Genomic DNA, 23503 nt, shown 5'->3' on the forward strand with positions numbered 1-23503 from the left:
TGCGTGCAGGCGGCGAAACGGTGAGCATACGGGTTATAACCGCGTATGGTGACCGTTCTAAGCCCGTTATAAACGCGTTGCTATATTTCTTGCTCGCTCTTACCAGTCTGATAACTATTCACTCGCTCTTTCTGGCGAGTCTTGCTCTCGCGAATAAAACGCGGGTACTAAGGGGATGAAACGCGGATGCTACGGGGATTATAGGCGGGTGCTATGGGGATGATGTGCGGTTACTAAGGGCACTAAACCCGTTAAATACGGATATGAAACAATGTGGACACGGTGTAGTGGGCATAGTAGTCCGTATCGCGTTACATTCCGTGCCTGATACGTTCACAGCACGGTCATGGTATGATACGGTGTAGTGGGCAGAGACCTTATATTTCAATAATAAATGAGTGTTTCTTTGATAACTATGACAAAATTTTGTTCATTTAGTTACTTAGGTAATTAATATCATATTGTTTTGTCAAACACAGCGTTGAATGTGAATGTAAGAATGGTAGATAGATACATACATGTCGAGTGGCGTGTTTGTGCTATGCGGGAAGGTGCGGGCGAGAAGTAGCGTCCGCCTATACGTCCGCGTACTTGGATAACTTCTCGCGCAAGATGTGGTTCTCTTTCTTCAACAGCTCTACTTCTTGTCGCAACCCCATGTTCTGAAAGATCGGACCAAATTGTTTTAGTTATTTCACTCGCATTAAATAAACAAAAGGACAGAGATGTGGTTTTCATATTATAAATTATGCTTTTGACGTTTTAAATACCATGGGTGGTGTTAAGACCCTTAACACAATTTTACCTAACACCTACGTTTTATTTGTCACATGTGGCAAAAGATGCGTCCTGCCGTCTATGATTACAAGATAAATTAAGATCATTGTCCTTTTAATTAAATAATTCTGTTAAGATTAGATGACACTGCTCTAGAGTCCTTAACGTTTTTGTTAGCCGACCGACTGTAAGCACTATAATTAAATTCCAACGACGGATGAGACGATTGTATTGTCGATGCCCTGATCGTCCCGCAGACGTTGACTATGTATTGTCTACACACTAAAAACAACAGCAGTAATTCGAGTGAGTAAGACAAATCACTCACCTCTTTTTCAAGGTATCCGGCCCTTAGTGCGATTTGGTTCTCCTTCATGCGGCGCGCGTCGCGGGACCGCTTCGCCGCCATGTTGTTCTTCCGCCGGCGCGCCCAGTACTTGTCGTCTTTCAGGTCATCGGGCACGAACTGCCGACGACGTCGATATATGGTTAGCACGCCGCGCCACAAGCTCATACCCTTCACCCTCCCGTAAAATACGATAACTACACAGGAGGCCGATCTTTGAATATCGACCGCTTGATTTCGTGTATTTCGTTCAATGATATCTCCACTACTAGGCTTTTAAATTCTTATAATAGGATTGAAAACGAGTGGTCAATACTCGATTTCCTTTTTCTATCGCTCATATTTCAAAAATTAACATTTCGCCGATTTCCAACGATTTTCAAGTGACAAAATCGAGTGATCGAAATTCAAAAATCGCCCCCCAGAACCGACCTACAGATCCACCCAACTCGCAGTGACTTCGTGCAGAATGGCGAGCCTTGTGTGTCTACCCAGACAACTGATGGACACCGCAAACGCGCCATTCGGCATTGACTTTTTTGTAATGTCGATTAATAGTTCCATACTATGTGCCTGTTGCACCAACCACGTTTAGCGGACTTATGAAAATCACTCAGCAGCAGTGATCTATGAAACTTCCCATACAATAGAATTTAGCGAAAGCTATAACATGGTTAGGTGCAACCGACCCTTAATGTTTGAATCAAGGAAAACACTATATAAAATATGTACATATAATATGTTTTATATAGAATTGTAAGCAGGCATTAAAACGCATTAAATAAATAAGCACTATTGGGTAGTAAAACCAATATTTTACCAGGGCAAAAACAGATTAAAATAAGATTAATGAGAGTAGTCTTTTAAAGCCTAATGCAGATTGTAGAGTTGACTGAACGATATGTTTCAATCTCGTCCTCAGTACCTACGGTTACCAACATTCTACTCTACATTATAGCAGATCCTGCAGAATAATAAATAATATACAAGTTTTTTTTTATTTCTCTCTCGGTATTATTTAATAACAGTTAATTTATTACAAGCTATTATACCACACATAAGTAACTAGGCACATTGTACAAGAAATGAATTGCAGCCCTTTTCGCGACTTTAGTAATTCTATATCCTTGGATTATTAATAGGTATATTACGAATGCAAATCAATTTCATTTTTGTAATGTTTTGGCTTTATTATTCAACATAATGTCCTATAATGTCGTATAATGTCCCACAAACAAACGTTTTAAAACATATTATTGTATCGGGCAAGAGAAGAATCATAATTGTTGGCGCTTCTATTTATAATTGTTAAATTCGGGAATGCATAAACATAATCCACCTTCGCTAAGGCCACAATAGTAACTTCCTCGCCTCTCGCCCGAGTGAACAAGCCAGTTAGTAATATAGCCATGAGGTTTTCAATTAGCAAATAGCACCGGTTGCCTAGAGAATCTAGAGTAAATATACTAGTACTTCAAAAACACAATAACATATTTTGAATCTACATACATTGTGGTTATATCCATAGAACAATTAGGTACGTTAGGTATATCTTATATAATCTTCTTTATACCTACTAATACATTTTTCTTGTTTACCTATAAGTATATCATTAGCTAAACTTTACATAGGTACATATGTAATTAGGTACGTTTTTGTGTGCTTTGAAACGTATATAGTTAATATAACAAATAGTAAACTGAATAAAATTGTACCAAGACTAATTGAATCCCCCTTGGCTATGTACTACTAAGTCGTCGTGGACAGTAAACTAGCGCGGTTTAGGTAACTCTGTGGTGAACGCGAGTATACGCCGCGCCGCGCCGCGCCGGCTGCGGGTGGAAATTGTTTACTCCCATTTGAAAAACTGAAAACAGAAACCTTATACGATGTATATTTCAATTCCGTATTTTAATGATGAACTGGTTTGGATTACGTCTTGTAATACTAGAACAGTTAGAAATAAAGGTGATTTTATCTTTTATTAAATAATAAAATAGTTGGACTACCTATTTTCAATTTGCTGTAGGCATACTATAAACCCAATCCAATACTCTCTAGGTACTTGTTATACCCGCCACTATTAGTTAGGTACTTCAAGTAAAATGTAAAACGTACTTTAGTTTATTTTAGACAAAATCACAATATCATAAATCGTAAGTCTACCGTTACCTCTTCCGAACACGGTAAGATAGGCTCACGTAAGTGGTCCTGTAAAATGTACACTTTGGATTAGAAAAAGAAGTATCTTTCTTCATAATGATATATATTCACAGCAGACAGATTGTATAATACCATAAGTGTATCAGGTCCCAACCAACAGTAGTCAAATGAGAGTAAGCGATTGTTCAGCAGTGCTAGTTCCGGAAATGGATAGTAGTTATTTTGTAATCGTTGTGGTTCTATAAAGTTATTTTTAACAAAATGTATCCACATACATGTCATGTATTAAACCAGCTTAATTCATACCAACATTATAGTTCGTTTTTTTTAGCATTAGAAAGTAGGTAAACAATCTTGACGTGTCTTTTTATTAAAAATATTGATAAACGCTTTATAAAATATTTTATGTTACTTATGAAAGCAAAAGAATGTAAAAGATCGTATATGATTTAGAATTCTAACATATTTGGTGTGACTTATTTTTCAATGGTGATTTTTAATAAAAAGACATGTCAAGATCGCTTACCTTCTTTCTAATGCTAAAAAAACGAACTATACAAATAGCATGCATAATTATTAGTCTAAATACTGCTCGGTAAAGCGTTAGTGCATTTGATGGATTAGCATGCTGTATTGGAATGACAAGAGTTCCCTACAATCTCTTCTTCCTGAATCAAGTGTGTAATGTTATAGGCGTCCATATTTCCATGTTAGAATAAGCTGAGTAAATCAAGTTCCATCGGTAACTTTTGAAAATCCAAATAGGTACATACAAACATACAATGAACTGATACGCAGCGTTCATATTACGATAATTACTAATATTCCTCATGTATAGGTATTGGTTTCTTGATTTCTTAGCTTACCTATTTAGAACTAATTTTACAACACTGAAAGTTTTTAGAATATAAGTTACCTACTGTACTTACACTATTGCAGTAATTAGCCAACCAGTATTTTTTCAAGTTAATTATTTGGTATTTAATTTCGGAGATCGATATGGTTATATACGCGTAAATAATTGTGAAATTTTATTATGAGTGGCATGAGTAACTGAAGGAGGCATACAAAACGAATTAATAATACCAGTCATATACAGTAGCACAAGGGGTAGGATTTATTATAAAAAGATGACTTTTTGATGAAGCTTGTTGTAACTTTAACCCAACAAAAACATAAATGTGAAATGAGAGCCAAGTTCAATATTAAGAATATGTGTCGTTGTTGACTCGCTGACAAAAGAATTGAGATCTATATGGGTGCCAAGTTTTGTGTTGTGTAGAAAATCCTGAAATTATAAATGATTTGACTTGGCTAGTTTCTACCAACAAACCAAATTTTAGAAAAGTAGCCTATGCGTAAAAACTAGCTAAGACAAATCCTTTATAATTTCAGGATTTTCTACACAACACAGAACTTGGCCACAGATTAATAAATACTTGGCACCCATATAGATCTCAATTATTTTGTCAGCGAGTCAACAACGACACATATTATTAAGCCAGACTCTAGGCTCAGCGGGGGGCTATTATTAATATTCATGTCCATTACAAGTATAAGGCAGTTGGTACCTTCGCAGCACTTAGTATGTCTTTTTACAAAGAATAAAATCAAAAACGGCTGAACCGATCATGTTCGCCATAGTTCAATTCGAAAGTATTTATTAAGCTTTTTTTACGATTATTTTTCCTATAAATTTTTGGACATATGGTACAAAAGTTAGAGGGGGACATACTTCTTTTTTCTTTCGGTGCATATATTTTCAACAAATATTCACTTTATCAAAAAATCGTTGTTAGATACCCTTATTCGTTTTGAAAGACCTATCCAACTATACCTCACACCATTGGGTTAAAGTGAAAAATGTTTTTCAAAAACAGATGATTTGTATGGGAAGTACATACCCTAAAAAATCTATCTATCGCCATGCATGACTATAATGTATCCATGCCAAATTGCAGCTTTCTAACACTAACGATCACGGAGCAAAGCCACGGACGGTTCCTAGTTGACTACATTACCCTAAAACGGAAACATGTTTATGATCGTGAGTAGACAGGTAGAGAAGTGTCTCTGTGGAGTGTGCGTGTTAGTGTGTGTACGCCGCTCCCCTGAGGCAGCATGCGGCTAGGAATGATCAGCGCACTAACTTCATTTACCTGTTTCCGGGACTTCTTGATCATGGGCTGCGGCTTCAATTCTTCGTCGGAGAAGGCGCGCGTCCGGGGGTCGAAATCACGACCCGACGACGCCATTGAAAATGCTGGAACATTACAAATATCAAGTTTAGCGCTACAAGGTTTTGTTATATTTCGGGTAACGGTAATTAACTTTTTCTTCCGAAATGCTAGGGTTTCTACGATATCTAATATTGCGGTACGATAACTATCGACACTATAATTCAGTGCATATACTCAGATTTAATATTGGAGGAAAAAAGGTTAATTTTGAGGTTATATATTTTTTTATTTTAAAAACAACGGACTACAACATTAAATGAGAACGTGAATTAAAGAACTACAAAAGAAATGGAGAAAAGTTGAAACTTACTGGAATCGGCGGGTGAGAGCGGCGGGTTGATGGTGTCCGGACTCATGCAGTCGGAGGGTGAGGGCGAGCGCTCGCGCTTGGTGACGGGCGCCTGCAACCCCAGCGCAAGCCCCGCGCCCGCGCCGAACGCCGAGCCGCCCAGGTGCGCGCCGCCCAGCGCCTCTCCTTGCATGCCATTCTCCGACAGGAACTCGTCTAGGTCCACGTACTGGAAAACCACAGAGCGGACACGTCACGCAACGTGCCACGAGTGGCGCGGCGCGCACGTATTGACGCACAGCATAACACTCGCAATGGTATACCTATTTATATTTTACAATAACGGAATTATAATTATATAAGTACAGTCGCTGTACGCAATTCGCCAGCAGTATTTAACCCTAAATACTTAGGCTACATTACTTAAAATTATAAAGGTAAACACGGGGGATGGGTGCAAAAGGTGAAGCGTGAGGCGGAAAGGCGGGGAGGGTCAGAGCGGGAAGCTTCTCTATTACCTAGTGCGAGCGGCAGCGACCAGGAAGCTGGTGAGAGACGCACACAACACGCAACACGCAATAGGTAATAAAGTTACGATTACTGACTTCCTGTACCTTGAGATCGGGATCATAGGGCAGCGTCTTGTCCCATAAGTTCGGCCCCAGGAAGGCGGCCTGCGCCTCCCATAATTCGTTGTCATCTTTCTTGTCTTCGAGCGTGTCTTTATTGTTCACCGACTTGCCTGTAACAAACAAGACGTAGGCCGGTCACTGATGAGCCCGCGTCGCAACCCTCCGTCCGTACCGCCCTCGCAACTGAAGCTAGGCAACGACCTGGCCGGCTCCAATACGACCCGACTGCGCCGTTATCATGGCCCAAATTACCATAATCGACTATTTCATTCATGGTAGTTTTACAATAGTCTTAAATTCGTTTAATAACGTGTATATACTCTAATGTGGCGGTAAAGATAGAGCGATCGACGCCGGCATAGGTTGTTAACTAGCATTTTTAACTACTGGACGAATATAGAGTCAGTATAAAAAAAATACAAACATTACAGACAAAACATATTATATTTAACAACAGGACATTGGATCTTATTAACAATGGAAATAATAATCGCAGTGCACCAAATGCGAGCAAAATATTAAAAAAACAATCGCACCAGCCAAAATCTTTGTAAAGCACATTTTATATTTCAACATATAACATTAGAAGACTACTTATTCTTAAAATGCTAGTAAATCTAAAAATCATCAAATGTGCAATTTGTTAGTAAATAAACCAACAGGTACTGAAGTCTTAAGTGTAGTATAAGCAGCATATGAACGCCTATATTTTTCTATGATAAGTTAAGTTTTTCGGATAAAGAACAAAAAGTAGATACGTAAATCTTGATCGCCTGTACTACGCTGATCTTCACAAAAAATAGCTTGATTGGCTTTAAGTCGCGGTCGAGACGGCATCGCGTCGCTGCCTCGTATCACACTACACATGACAGCATCACACTACATCCAGTTGGCTTCCGTAAAAAAGATTACAATGAAATATATATATATGTATGTATATACTGTCTACTCTCTACATCGTCAATACTTGTAGAAATAAAATGCAAATGTAATGACATCATTACTTCTGTGGATACGATTGTTCTTCAAAATGTATTTATAACATCGTGTCGGCACGCCAATCATGTCTTTATTAGACTATTCGCAATTCGAGCTAAACCTAGCGCATAGATACCTATAATATGTAACCAATTAAGTTTGCCAGATATGGATCAGGCGAAAGGCTGATTGGATTTCGTTCAAGTTGGAACAATAGATCGAAGAGGAAGAAACAAACAGTAACACGTGTACGGGAATGTAACGGAGAGGGCTGTTGAGGGTGGTGGTCACATGGCGGGGCACGTGCTGGGCAGGCTGCGGAGCGCGGCGCTGCGACGGGCGCGGCGCGGGGCGCGGGCGGCTCCAACACGTGACAACTCACGCGCGGCGGACACCTCGCACCTCGCCCGTACTTCATTCGATCCTATCCTACCTAACATCCACTAATTGCAAACGTCTGTACCTTCACGTGTGCCAAAGGGCGTGTGATTATGCACAGAAATAAACACCCATGAAACTTCAACTTCATCAAAGAAAATCGGAATAATAACTTTTGGTACCGTGAGCGCAGAAAACGTTTAAAATTGTTTGTCCGTTTACTATAAAATACTGAACATCTACTAACGTTTAGGTACTATCAAATTAGATACATTCTAAATATTATTTTTAGTTTCAAAGAGTATTTTAGGAATATTATCTTTCCCTCGGCGTGCAAATGCTAAATAGTTGCCGTCATAAAATGATAGTGTTACGAGCACGTCATAAAATGATAGGGTCAATAGTTAGTAGAGTACCGCAACATACGAGACGGATGCAAAGGTGACTCGGGCGGCGTGTGCGCAGGCCGCGGGCGCGTAGCGGCCCAAGGCGAGCCGCCGCATTAACATAGCGTGTCGTCTCTGCCTACAAATCAGTAATCACACAACTTTTTTTATTTTTGCCGGCACGCGTCAACATTGCTAAAATAAAGTACCTATACAATCATTATATATGTAGTGGCTAACGATACTAAGCCCAAAAGACCCTTACCGTACACATCATTATTACCTACTGATAACTCAGATAAGAATTGAAAGATATTAAATATGCAGTCAAGATTTTTGTGGCCAGTGTATTATGAATTATAGGTTTCCATATACATACGGTATTTATTATTTATTTTTAGTATTTATTTGTATAGAGGTCAAAGAGTTCTGGGTGGGATGTATAATTGTATAACATTGCCAGAAGTTTCTGTCCGGGAAAACAAGGGTAAGACAAGGCAAAGGCAAAGGCAACCAAATTTGAAAAATTATAACGTTATTCATGTTCTTCACCTGCAGTTTTTGTTTCCGCAATAAAGCGCTTTAATGTTTATAATTACAGCTTATAAAACAAAGCCCCCGCCGCTTCTGTCTATAAGTTCGCGATAAACTCAAAAACTGCAGAACGGATTTTCATGCGGTTTTCACCTATCAATAGAGTGATTCTTGAAGAAAGTTTAGATGTGTAATAATTAAAATGTCAAGTTTTTGTATAAATTAGTTAACATATGACGATGATTGCTAATAGCGGATGGTGCTGGGCCTAAAATACGGCGTTGCGTGAACAAGAGATTTCCTTTGGCAGGATTGCTCCTTAGGACCCAAGGATAGATTTAAGAAGTGGAGCCACCGAGATTTTTGATGTAAATTTTTAAGGGGGGGGGGGGGGGGGGGGGGGGCTCTCAACTTGATCTTGATATCTATATCATTTAAGCTACTAGGCCAAGTTTGGTATCGTTTTCGTATAAATCGGGGATGCCGAATTCATTTCTGATATCATAATGACACCATTTCGAAGTAAAAACACATAAAATATGAAAAAAATACTTTTTTTTAAATTCCTCTTCACGCTTAAACCGCTAAACCAATGTAGTTAAAATTTGGTACAGAGATAGTTTGAGTTCCATGGAATAACATAGCCTACTATAAATCTCAAAAATCATCCTTTAAGGGTGTGAAAAGGGAGGTGGAAATTTGTATGGGCATTCAATAACCGCTGAACCGATTTAGATAAAATTTAGTATAGAGATATTTTGAGTCCCGGGGAAGAACATAGGATAGTTTTTATTCAAAAAAAATCTCTTAAAAGTGATAAGGAAGGTGTAAGATTGTATGGGGAATCAATAACGCCTGAACCGATTTAGATGAAATCTATGTCTACATCTTTGATTTACTTGAAAATGATACTAACCTTGATATAGAACCTAAACTTAAACAATTATTAACATCAGACGTCGCCGACGCTTAAAACCCCCCACCCCCCACCTGCATCAAAAATCTGGGTGGCTCCACTTCTTAAATCCATCCTTGGGTCCTAAGGACCAATCCTGCCAAAGGAAATCTCTTGTTCATGCAACGCCGTGGTTGACCGTTTTATGCTCTGAACACACTCAACTATAATGATGTCGGAGAAAATCACCCTGTCAGCTTTAAGGATGACTCACGTTAGACCGGGCCGAGTCCGGGCCGGAGCTTACTTTTCTATGACATGACAGGCGATCATGTGATGCTTTCCATAGAAAACGGTGCGCCGGAAGCTCCGGCCCGGACACGGCGCGGTCTAACGTGAGTCATCCTTTAATCGTACACGCTGCCTAATCCGTTTGAGGTATAACAACACAATGTAAGAAGGGATTACTTCTCTTATACTGGGCTTCAAAAAAGTCGGCTAGTATATGCCTATCTTTTAAGGATAACTTATATACCTACCCATTCGTAACTTCTAAAAAAACATCACATGTAATGTGGTATTTGCAAAGATATAATCTTTAACTAATTAAATACTTTAGTTAAGTACTTTGAGAATTTCATACAGATCACATACACCATCATATCCTTAACACCATACAATTTAAATGAATATCTTAGGGGTTCTCAATTCGTAGGCAAAAGGTTAAGAAAAAACTAATCTAATAATTAAGGAAATTATGAAATTCAAAGAAAGAACAAAGGAATGAAAAAAGGTGTATGTGTGTGTGTGTGTGTGCGCGTGTGTGTGTGTGTTTGTGTGCGAGTGTGTGTAAGGCTACAGAGATGGTTATATTATAAACTATGTAAGTGTAGACAACTAACTAAGCTACATACCTATTGACACATTTTCCTCAGCAACCATTGGGTATCCTAGTCGTATAAAACCTATTTAATTAAGGCTTACGTTGATAATGATAACCTGTAAAATTTTATAATAATTTCCCTGCTGGGAACCATTAACTGCGGCAGATTTCGTTTTGCGTCGAATATCATATCCATGTGTCTGCTCCTAACATAAACAATGAAGTTTGTATTGATATGTCAACAGAAACTAGTGACACAATAACGATCGTGGGAGTCGCTAGACACGCGATCGCGCGGCGTGCGCGCGAGTTTCCTCGAGAAAAACCGCGCCGGCTGAGCGGACCGGCGGAGGGGAGCGCGGAAACGGGAAGTGTAAGCTAACCCACTTGTCGGAGTTACGTGCGCCCGCGCCCGGCCCGGCACGCTCCACTCGTGCGCACAATGCGCCACACACCCCTCTCTCTTGTTGCACAATACGACTCTAACGCTGCACTCGCTTCACTGCCTTTGACAATAATAGACCTCTACTGCGCTTAATAACAATGTTAGCTCATCATGAAATAACCATTTGAGTCATTATGGCTTCAACAATCTATAAAGAGTTCGAGAGGTTTTACCTATACTTAATCTTATACCTTTAAACGAGCAATTCTTGTATATATATATATATATAATTATATATATATAGGATATATTTATATATTTCGGGGATCTCGGAAACGGCTAAAAGGATTTCGTTGAAATTTGCTATATGGGGGTTTTCGGGGGCGAAAAAATCGATCTAGCTGGGTCTTATCTCTGGGAAAACGCGCATTTTTGAGTTTTCATGTTTTCAGAGCAACGCTCATTCATAAACATAATAACTACACTGCGAAATCTCTACAAAATAAATCTAAGTATTTAGTTGACAATAACGATTTCGCGGCTATTTACTTTTGTCAGTCAAAACTCTCACTTTAGTCGCCAGTTTGGTGAAAGTCTCAAGGTGTCATCCATTTGAAAATGCTGACATCACTACCTACCCAAAACATAAAAGTAACTATATATACAAATGTTTTTATAAATATGCCTGAACTAACCTGTCCCATTTATTAAAATAATACATTGTTCTATTTTATAGGGTTTAAGTAATTGGTATACCTACCTATGTATTGAGCATATAATTTGTAATGAAACAGGTAGTACCTACCCATGTATTGGGCATATAATTAGTTAAGTATATCTAAATATTGCACGACCTTCCGGTTTGAAATTTGAGTGGCAGAGAAAGTGTTGCTAGAACAGTTAACAAGCATGCACCGCGCTCCACGGGGCCCCCGCCTGATGACGACGGTGACGTCAGCACTCTCACTTTCCTGAGACGCAGCGGTAGAAAGTGACGTGGCGACCTCCCTAATATCTACGTTGCGCATTAATCATCATGCTAGATAATCATTACAATTTAATCAAAATACTTTTCGTTAAAATATTTACTAAGCGCAGCTTTCTGTCTACAAGTATAACATTTTTACACACGATTCGAAAATAATAAAAAATTGCCCGCTGACTTCTGATACATGACATGTGGCCCCCCAGAAATTCAATTGCAAAATAAGTAGGTAACGAGCGTAAATATTTATTTATGTACATATGTATATAATATAACAAATCACATTGATATAATTCTTATATTTCATTTGTACCTACGAGTAAAATTCATTTGACAAGAACACAGACGAATGATGGAACCGTCATAGTGATTTCTTATATGCCATTTTAGCTGCATCTTCAGAATTAAATCTTAAACTCTGTACTGTTGAGTATTTATCCGCGAGGGGGCGATGAGGCGACGGCGACGCGTCGGTGGCTGCGGTAGCTTTGTATCACGATCGGAATGCTGCACTGCGCAGGTGGAAAGCTGTTGCGTAACCGTCTCACTTCCTACTCGGGAAATATAGGTGAGGAGTGCGAGGGAAGCGGGGTGCGCGTTGGGGGGAGCGGGAAGTAGCCGTTGCTCTTGCGCAACGGAGAAAGCAAGCGTTTTCCGGCGGCGCGCGATCATTTTCGTAAACGTGTGAATTGAGCGAAAGTGAACGAGAAAGTAGAAGCCTCCGCGCGCGTCGCGGCTCAACCGTTAGTGGGCTGGCGTTACATTACCTACGTTACGGGTTTGACCGTATCAAAAAATAATTTGCTTGAATAATTTATAAATCCATAATACTGGCGCGGTGCCTTTATTACGTAGATTACTAAAGAATAGATCAAATTTATCGAAGCATGTCGGACCTATGAATTTAGCACTAAGACAATAATTACAAAACTCTTTCAAATCCTAGGAGTATATAGGGTAACGAAAAATAAATAGTTAAATGGCGATGGTCATTACAAACAGAGGCGGACATTCAATATCGAAGTAGGTGAATATTTTCGAGTTAAGCCGTCCTGGGGGCCAATTTTTGCATTTCGACCACTTGATTTCGTGTATTTCGTTCAATAATATCTCCTCTACTAGGTATTTAAATTCAACTAATAAAATTGAAAACGAGTGGTCAATACCACTAGATTCCCAATTTCTATCGCTCGTATTTCAAAACTTAGCATTTCGCCGTTTTACAGTGACGAAATCGAGCGATAAAAATTCAAAAATCGCCCCCCTGAGCTATGTTCATGGAAGCTACAATAGTGACAACAATATCACTGGTAAAAAGCCGGATATTTAATCTGTCTCTACAAACACGTCGATTTAAAAAAGTATTTGATTTAAATTGCTGCCGTGCTAATGCTCTCTAGCGAGTGTAGAACACCGACACGGGAATGCGCCTTTCGTCTCTTATCGTATTTAGTTACGTTTATAAAATATCGGCCGATTATAATTTCTATTCGTAATCAGACAAACGTCCTCCTAGCGAGTTCCGCACACAGTAAACCAGTATTTTGTTGGGCGTGCATATTTGTTCAGCTCCGCCGGTTGAGGCATCACGGACTCCAAAAAGCGTTTGACTTGTTGTCGATGTATTTGAATAAGAAATACCTAATAAGTGTGCAAAATTACATCACAACTGTGTTGCTAAAATCAATACCCTAATAGGAATCATTTTCATTGCTGAAAACCTAAGTACTTATGTACATAGTAGGAACTTATGTACGCTTCGTATCTATGTGTACCTACACACCTAGTTATATTATTACATAATGTTTAAAAGTAACAAACACTGCCAACATAAGTTCATACTCACGCTATGTATAGTCATTTATAAACTACCTAATCAAGTTTTTGTTTAGAATCAACAATTAAATCAGGTACTTTTCCTCAGAAATTAAGTGGCAAAGCTAGTTTTTCTATATACATACATATATGTAAAATAGGTGAATCATTATCAAATTGCAGTGAAAAAACATTAACGATTCGGAGACTTTGGACGATTACATATTACCTTCATATTAAATAAATTTACATTTTAAGGATGAACAAATTTACGTACGTCTAAAACTAAAACAACATCCCAGTTCATAAACAGTAACGAAACGTGGCGTTGAATATTTATTTATGCCGTAAAGATTGAAAGTGGTGTCGCTATCGGAATAATGTGCACTACGTCGGTGGAAAGTAAAAGTCGGAAGGTGCTATGCGCGGCTTGAGCAGCGGGCGGCAGGGCGGGGCGGGGGCAACGCGGAAGCTTGCCGGAAGATCGCTTTTACTCTCGTTCACAGCCAGCGACTGAGAGCTCCCGCCCCGTCCAGGCCACTGTAATTCTATGCCATAAGGCCAAAAACTATTTTTGGTCAAAATACGATACCTAAATACACTGTTTCCCAAGCTGTGGCCCGTTCAAGGATTCCGCGAGCAAAGTGATATCAAAGGATAGGTGGACGAAAGGTAAAGAATACGAAAGGGGTCTGCGGAACACGAGTAAGAGGTTCGTATCTTCAAATGGTTAGAAAACGAATTAGCTTAGAAACTAACTCTTAAAGTAGGTGGCCCCGTTATAAAAATATCTAATATCCATGCGTCCATGACCCAAGTTTCAATTCAGTGAAGCTTTGAAACGAAACAATCAGTTTTAATAATAAATGAGAGCGATTTGTGTTTACCATTAAGTACTTATGACTAGCGACTAAATAGCAACCTAGACTTTCCTACGACTTCGTAGATAGTTTAATACCTAAGTACAAAGTTAGGACATCCTAAATGACCTAAATTATTAACTAAAGTCGATAGTCGTTAACTAAATAGGTACCCTAAACCCTAAAGGATGACTCACGTTAGACCGGGCCGATCAGCCGTCATAGAAAATGACATGTCGGACGCCTCGGCCCGGTCTAGCGTGATTCATCCTTAATACGAATAGACCAATTGCATTAAAAGTGTAATTTGGTGAAGTGGAACTCCTAACCATACTTATACCCGAGCGTATTTAGCTCCTCAACGACATGCGACTTCGAAATTCATATTAATAACATCATATTTTGCTGCATCTATGGTTTCATAATAAAGTATTTGTTATAATAATTTCTAATGCCAAATGAACAAGGTGTAGTAATTTGCAATGTTTGATTCAAGTCAAATCACAGAAGCAAGTATTGAACCAGTAAGCGTTGTCTGACTGACCTTATATTTGGCATCGCTAACCTAAAAACCTAGGTACGTAACCTAAGCAACTTCACTAAGTAGTTATTATAGAGCTGGCCTGAGGTAGAACACGGAAATTTGACCAAAACAACGTTATTTATGCTCGCAATGAACGATTTTGGGCTCGGGTGAATCGTCTTGGTTAGGAATTACTTATAAGTTTTACAGTAACGTACTTATAATATAACCCTCAGTTGAAACCCCTTAATACAACACTATATGTGATTTAGGTACACTTGTATTAAATTATGTTGACCTAGTTATTTTTTTCTATTTAACTTTACTTTTACTTTATTGTCTATCTATTTAATTATTTGTAACATTTAATCATTAATTTCTTGACAATGACGAGCAGAAAATGTTGGATAAGAGAGCCGGTTACAGGTAATTTTTAAACAAGTGGGATAGGTATAATGATAATGAGCGAGTAAGGGGCAGCCTTGCCAGAGTGTTTCTCGTCTCAAGATTTCATTGTTGGGTCAAAAAGTAAAAGTGGTCGCGCTGTGCCCACGCGCACCGTACACGGAAGAAAGCACGCAGCGGGGGAAGCCCAGAGGTGCGCGGGAGGGACGAGGAGAAAGTTGCGAAAAGGTCGCCACTTTTGCCCAAATATTCCGAGTGAAAGTGCGTACGGGTATGCTCGATTTGATAAAAAAAAAGTTTGCGAAGAGAGCACAGCCTTTCGCGAGAAAACTACCTATACTAAATAGTGAAAGGTCCAAATCCCCTGCTTTAGTACGAACTATTCTGAAAGCAAGTCAGCCAATCTGAAATTATTATTGGCGCATCTTGATTGCCTTATTTAGGGCCACTTGCACAATCTCACTAACCCGGGGTTAACCGGTTAAACCTAGAGTTACCATGGTGACCAGCACAATTTAACACTGGGTTAACAGTTAAACCGGTTAACCCCGGACTAGTGGGATGGTGTAAGTGGCGCTTAGAAGAACTTAAAGGAAACTTCTGATATTTAAAAAAAACTTAAATGTGTTCCGAACATAACAACAATTTTCAGATTAAGGTTAAGGTGCCCAGCTAATGTAAACGCCATAAGGTGTAGATACAGAACGTAACAGCAGCCACTGTGTTGCTAAGTATTATATTATGCACATGACAAACGTTATGGCTCAGTACGAACTTGAACAGATTTTAGAGCATTGAATGAATGAAATAATTTTAGAATATGGAAAACCCGGCTTCGATATTATTTACTTTACACCTAAAGGGGCACTTGAAATCCTGAATAAATCTCCTAGGGTAAAACTATCACTGATAGCTTTGTTACTGTGGGTAGGGATTGCAATCACTAGATAATAGTTATTTGTACAACAAGAGATCAAAGTTTGATATTTCTTCGAGTGCTTATTTTGAGTCCCGTGCAAGCGAAAGATTCTATAATAGATTCACGAGCGTAGCGAGTGAATCTAATTTAGAATCTTGAGCGTAGTAAGGGATTCAAAAGCGCACGAGATGTAAATAACTTTGATCTCGTGTAGTACACATAATTTTTCACCCTAAGCAGTGAGAACATACCTAAAGGGACAGAGATAATAGAACCCAAGTATATCGTATCGTATAACTTGTATTAGACCCCGCATGTTGAAATGATATTTGACTATAAAGGTCACTTGAATGTCATTTTGTCTCACTCATTGAGCAAAATCGCATTTTGCTCACTGTTTTTAAGAAGCAAAGTACCCTTGTTCTAGCTGCTGAGGTGAAAAAATTGTAGTTTTAACCTATTAGTGTCTATTACGGATATAGGTATTTAATGTTTTGTTTTAATTTATAAAAATGTATTTACGTAAGCTTGTATTGGCTTCGAAAAACCTCTAAATATTATTAAGTATACGTATCATTATGGTGATTGAGGCAAATATTGTAAATATTAAGTATTTACACTACTGTATGATAAAAATATATCAAATTGTAAAATAAAAAAATACGTAAACATATTTCTTATACATGAAAACTATATTTGTTTTTGGGAAAATAAATTGTTCTTTAACCTAAACTATAATTAACGATTAAGTATTTAATTGAAGTTCATTACAAAATTTTTAGGCAAAATTTACATCGGGATTAAAGTTGTTTTTACGGGTGATAGTACGGCATGAATACCGGAATTCCATAATCCTTAAATACCGAAACATCGGACTGATATTTACGATAACTATTACAATATACCGGGTGTGGCCTGTAACATGAGCAAAAAATTAAACAGTAGGCTGTACTCCTCATACTGACCAACATTTGTTCAGCGACTTTTAAAAATAACTTGTGGTTTGATTTTTATTACACTTTAAAGTTTATTCCAAGACGCAATGTATTGCGAATTTTGTTATGTTTAAGGCGTGACAAGCAACGTCATCACAATAATATGGCGTGGCGATGGCGTCCATTGAAGATAATATTTATTTTGTATGAAAAATAGGGAGTCTATATACTTCATAATTTTTAAAAGTTGTTGAACAAAAGTGTCACCGTTTGAGGAGTACAATCTATGTTTTAATTCTTTGCTCGTGTTACAGGCCACACCCGGTATAATAATACCGGAATTAAAGAAGACTCATATCGAAAATCAAAATTAAAATATCAGAAATGAGTTTCGTTTCATAAAAAAATTAAGGATATTTGCGATTATTTACTTTTAATAAAATGAAATAAAAATATTTTTTTTCTTCTTTTACAGAAAGTTTATACATTATATTATGTTAATAGATTGTATAATTGGAAATTGGTTTGCAACAAAACATTGAAATCAGACCATTTAATTGCCGGTTTAATGGCGGACCATCGGATTGAATACCGGTATCGTTAGCCAATATCGGATTTCAATAACGGTAGTTGTGAACCGTCCGATATTGGAAGCCCTAGTTGATAGCCGAGCCGGTGCGCGAGGTGCTCTGACAACGGTCTCGGACGCTTCTCACTGTTGACTAACTTCACTGTGACATAACGCCTCCACACAGTCATGTGTCACATATGTATGTAATAATGTCAATATACTATCAATGTCAAGTTCAGTGCACAGCGCTATTTATTTTTTCATCGTTTTCAACGCCTTTGTAAATCAAGCAGTGTGTTCAAGGCTAACTTGAATGTAGTAAACTAAAAACTTGATGTATCAGGTACAGATGGAGTGAATAATCCTTTATCATCCTATTATCTCGGAAACGCACAACCATACTATTTCAGTCAGTCTCAGTACGAGCGCGTAGCAAAAAATGTTCTATTACATAAGTAACCTGCATAAAATTGCCTACAAGAAAGATTCAGTACAACTTTTCGCTAGGATCAATATTCGAACAGATATTAACGCGGGAAATTTAATTATAATCACTTCTAAGGTCCCTTTTTTTAGTTTTTCGTAAATAAATCGTAAACGGTGGCCAATATCAAAAAATGTTGTTAAACGTTAATAATCTACACAAAATTTTGTACAAAAAAGATTCAGTACACATATCACAGGGATCAATATTTAAAAACACAATAAAGAAGGAATGTTAAGTATAATAAATTCTAAGGTTCCTTGTTTTTATTTTTTCTTTAATAATTTGAAAAGTATGACTTATGGCAAAAAAAAAATATACATAAATAATAAACATAAAATTTCCTACAAAAAACATATGGAACACTTTTCGCTAGGATCTATATTTAAAAAGACAAAGCAGCGGGTAAGTTAATTATAATCAATTTTAAAGTCCCTATTTAGTTATTTGTAAGTAACTCGTAAACGGTGCCCCATAGCAAAATAGGTTTTAATGAATAAATAATCTACATAAATTTATCTACAAAAACATTTTGAACCTTTTTTTTCTAGGATCAATATTTAAAACGATATTAAAGGAAGAAAGTTAATTACAATCAGTTCACACTTTTTCGCTACCATCAATATTTAAAAAGGTGTGAAGGGGGGTAGGTTAATTATAATCAATTTCCAGGTCCCTATTTTTAGGTTTTCATAAATGACTCGTAAAATAAGGCTCATAGCAAAATAAGTTCTTAATGTTCTTGTATCGTATCAAATCATGAACCGTTAATTATAAATCAGGTAACACTGCAGAAAGTTCAAGAAGAAAAGTATCTTGGCCTAACCCTTGACGATAAGCTAACATGGAAATCGGTGTACTTTCGTTTGGGCCAAATACCTTATGCCAAATTTCACTTCCCAACAAACTTATCGCAATAGTTTCATTTCCCAAAGGAACCTTTAGCAAAGTTACACTTCGCATATAATTTATTTGGTCAAATTCTCACATGGCATGATTTTACTTTGTCAAATGTTGTTAGGACAAAAAAATATTTAGCAAACGATTTTTATTGGCTAATATTATATTCCAAAAAAGCCGTTAAGTGGGTTAGGTTAGGTTAAAACTGCGAGCCTTACAGAAACGAAATGCTACTAGAAAAGTGGGTTTGATTAGGTTCGAACTGCGATCCTCACAGAACCGAACTGCTATAAGAGAAGTGGGTTAGGTTAGGCTAGAACTAAGACCCTTACAGAAACGAAATGCTACTAGAAAAGTGGGTGATTTTACCTCCCTTTCTACATAGTGCACCATCTACAATAATCTTTCACCGGCCCCCATAGAAATCGGTTTTTTTTTTCTTAAAAATTATAATGTTTATGGTTCAACTAATCACATCCGTATGCGTAAAACATAACCAAAATGATAAAAATACCAAGGTCGGGATTAAGTATTTCAAATAAAACAAAAATAAAAATATCTATTGGTATGTAAATTGTATGCCATGCAATGTTATGCTTATTTGACTAAATAATACTTGGTAAAATGAAACTTGTCCAAGTAATTATTTGCTAAACAATAACTTGCCAAAAAAGACTATTGCTAACTGAAAAATTGCGATAAGTTGTTTTGCCAAACATTTTTTTGGGAAATGATAATTTGGGAAACATAGTTTGGGATACCCTGCAAACGACGCAAAATAAAATTGTGAAATAATTATTCAATTATAAGCATCTCACACCAAGTAGTACGGTATACAAAGAAACTAAAATATTAAACATTTCACAAACATATATTTATAATACCTGCATTTTAATAAGAAAAAAAATAAATAAAAATATACACAGTCACATAACATTTACAAAAAGATCAGAGGTGCAAAAAAGACTCACTAGGCAAGCTATTCATATGTCACCGTAAAATTGTAAACACTCGTCAGATTATAATCTCGCTAGTTAAATTATAAACTGACGGTAGGGAGATTATAAACTAACCTAACCTAACCTACGTTAGATTATAAACTAACGGGTTCACAATCTTACGGTGTCACATATAATACTACGTCCACCTAGAACACCGTATGGAAAAAAGAACATAATATATGAAGGAGCTCAACTGTATAATAAAATACCTGATGACATAAAAGATGCCAAATCAATAACAATTTAAAAAAAACATTAAAACATTATATTATCACAAAATAAATAATGCCCTAACTATCCGAACTTCGATGATACTATGATTAATATCACATATTGTAAGGCTCGGTTAATGCAAATATATAAAATTATAAATCACTTAATTATAAAAAATAGGAATATTTAATTTAATTGTTAGAAAGATTTATGTTACTTACATATATTTTAATGTAGAAATTGAATCAAGCATGCACAACCGTTAATTAACTAATATTTAAAGTTTAGGTTTAACTGGCCTACTACTTTTTTGTTGCTGTGAGCATGTTACCACGGGTATTATTGTAAGTACGAGTACGTCGAGTACCTACCTAGGCTACCCTCTTACCTAGATATAAGTAAAAATAATTATGTTTTTCTCAGTAAGTGATTTGTAAATCTTATGAGAAATAAATATCTTAAACCATCTTGTAAATAAATAATCGGCATAAAATTTTCTACGAAAAACATATGAAACACTTTTCTCTAGGATTAACATTTGAAACGAAATTAAAGGAAGAAAGTTCATTACAATCAATTCACATGTCACTTTTATTAAGTTTTTCGAAATAATCTGTAAAGTATGACCCATAGCAAAAAAACCTGATACATAAATAATTTACATTTAATTTCCTATAAGACACATGTGGAACACTTTTCGCTAGGATCATTATTTATAAAGCTATTAAAGCGGGAAAGTTAAATAATGTGTAGAATTGATTATAACTAACTTACCCCCTTTAAAACCTCATTAATATTGATCGTAGCGAAAAAGTGTACAGAACCTTTTTTGTGGACAATTTTATGTTTAATATTTTTGTACAATATTTTTTTGCAATGGGCCACCGTTTACGAGTTATTTACGAAAAACTAAAAAAAGTGACGTGAATTGATTATAATGAACTTCTTCCTTTAATATCGTTTCAAATGTTGATCCTAGAGAAAAAAAGAAAAAAAGAAAAGTGAAAAGTGTTTCATATGTTTTTCGTGGAAATTTTATGCCGATTATTTATTTACAAGAACATTAAGAACTTATTTTGTAATGAGCCTTATTTTACGAGTCATTTACGAAAACCTAAAAATAGGGACCTTAGAAGTGATTATAATTAAATTTCCCGCGTTAATATCTGTTCGAATATTGATCCTAGCGAAAAGTTGTACTGAATCTTTCTTGTATGCAATTTTATGCAGATCACTTATGTAATACAACATTTTTTGCTATGCGCTACCGTTTAAGAGTTATTTACGAAAAACTAAAAAAAGGGACCTTTAATATCAAATATCTCACTTCCGGTCAAGAATTCGATCAAGCAACCGGCAAATTCGGATTCAGCGGGGTCAAATTAGATTAAAAAACCCGGTTGCTAAAAAGTAATATGATTTGCCAGTCGAAATCGATTTTATGGAAAATATGACCAGTCTATACGACGCATTCACCAAAAACGTCGCAAAACTGGTCGAGTTGCGAAAACTTGTTCACGATAACCTCTAACCCGTGGATATAAAAAAGTAGTTTAGTTTTGAGATTTGTATTGGTTATATAGTACAAACATATTTACATAAAAAGAACGTGCATTTATATATTGAGTAGAATGAAACAACGCAATCTTAACATTTTTACATTAGCCTATGTGCTCATTTGCATATTCAATCACCTAAGATACATTGGCCTGTGTCGATCCTTTATGTTTATCGCTCTCGTTGTAGTTGTTAAGTTATGAATGAGTCCCGATCATTGTCCAGAAACTATCGGTTAGCGGATATGATGCTCAAATGCCTAAAGATACATAAATAATTATAAATACAAACTTCGTTATTAAATTGATAGTATGATTAGTGTTTTTAGTTTAATAGACCGTTTTTAACTTTGTCCAAATTTATAACTTTGACAGCTACATTGCCAGTTACTTAATGTAAATGGGTTTTTGGCAAAATATTACACTACGATACAAGTGCGAAAAGGAGGAAGTTCGCAAAGAGTGGCGATTTATTGAAATTTAAATCGATACGAGTTGCGTATTACCTTCTCGCACGTGTATTGTACAACGTTTTACATTTTCGACAAAGGCACGTTTTGTGCTAATTACCGCACTAGGGCGGTATTGTAGCACCATATGTACTGTTAATTTACAATCTTTTATCTATGTATATTTTACTTTTCTTTTCACAGGTAACTAATACTCTTTGTGGCAATTTTAATTTAACAACCCCAAACACAATTACTTTGCGTTGTTTTATCGCAGAGTTCCCATGGTCATCTCCTGTCTCCATCATCAGATCAGCTCCATGTCATCATAATATCTCATCATCATATCATCTAATTTACATATGTACTTATACAAAATTTCAGCTTAATTGGGAATTGGGAAGTGGGTCAAATTTAACTTCCAAGATTTGACCCACACTAACAAATTAACATACATATGTAGTACATAGTGTACATTTAATGTACATTTAATACCTTTAAACGAGCAATTCCTGTTTTTTTTAATATATATATTTCGGGGATCTCAGAAATGGCTCTAACGATTTCTATGAAATTCGCTATACTATAATTATGGGGGATTTCGGGGGCGATAAATCGATCTAGCTAGATCTTATCTATGGGAAAACGCGCATTATTGAGTTTTTAAATGTTTTCCGAGCAAAGCTGGGCCTCCCAGATATTACGTATTTAACAGGGCAAGTTAAATAAAAGCTTGTAAAAATGCAGAAAACATATGAGCTGCATGATGCATATTACTCGACAGCAATTAGCAAAATTTTAAGTACATAATTTGTTACAATCGAAATGAATATGTGTGTTAGTAAATTAGTAATAAAAATTGGCCAAGAGCATGTCGGGTCATGCTCAGTGTAGGGTTCCGTAGTTACCATTCTGTCAGAATAGGCTACTATACGGGGACTATCATTGAGTATCATGTAACATTACAAGCAAAAGAGAGATTTTTTCGCAGCGCTTTGTAT

At 36.8% G+C, this 23503-nt stretch overlaps 1 protein-coding gene across 10 annotated transcripts in view; it reads right to left on the minus strand.

Moving 5' to 3' along the window:
• Positions 1-567: 567 nt before the first annotated feature.
• The window catches only part of LOC134804858 (hepatic leukemia factor), a 148908-nt gene continuing 125972 nt past the window's right edge, over positions 568-23503 (minus strand). For 4 of the 10 annotated variants that reach the window (XM_063778152.1, XM_063778148.1, XM_063778153.1 and 1 more), the window contains 5 exons: positions 6421-6557; positions 5837-6044; positions 5437-5549; positions 1106-1243; positions 568-662 (listed from right to left, as the gene is read on the minus strand). In XM_063778152.1, coding sequence (XP_063634222.1) covers positions 576-662; positions 1106-1243; positions 5437-5549; positions 5837-6044; positions 6421-6557 — 683 coding nt within the window. In that variant the 3' untranslated portion in view covers positions 568-575. Of the gene's footprint in view, positions 663-1105; positions 1244-5436; positions 5550-5836; positions 6045-6420; positions 6558-7205; positions 7300-23503 lie in introns of those variants that run through there. The other 6 variants (XM_063778149.1, XM_063778145.1, XM_063778150.1 and 3 more) reach the window with 4 other exon arrangements.

The sequence above is a fragment of the Cydia splendana genome, chromosome Z (genome assembly GCF_910591565.1).
Source record: "Cydia splendana chromosome Z, ilCydSple1.2, whole genome shotgun sequence".
Taxonomy (NCBI): domain Eukaryota; kingdom Metazoa; phylum Arthropoda; class Insecta; order Lepidoptera; family Tortricidae; genus Cydia; species Cydia splendana.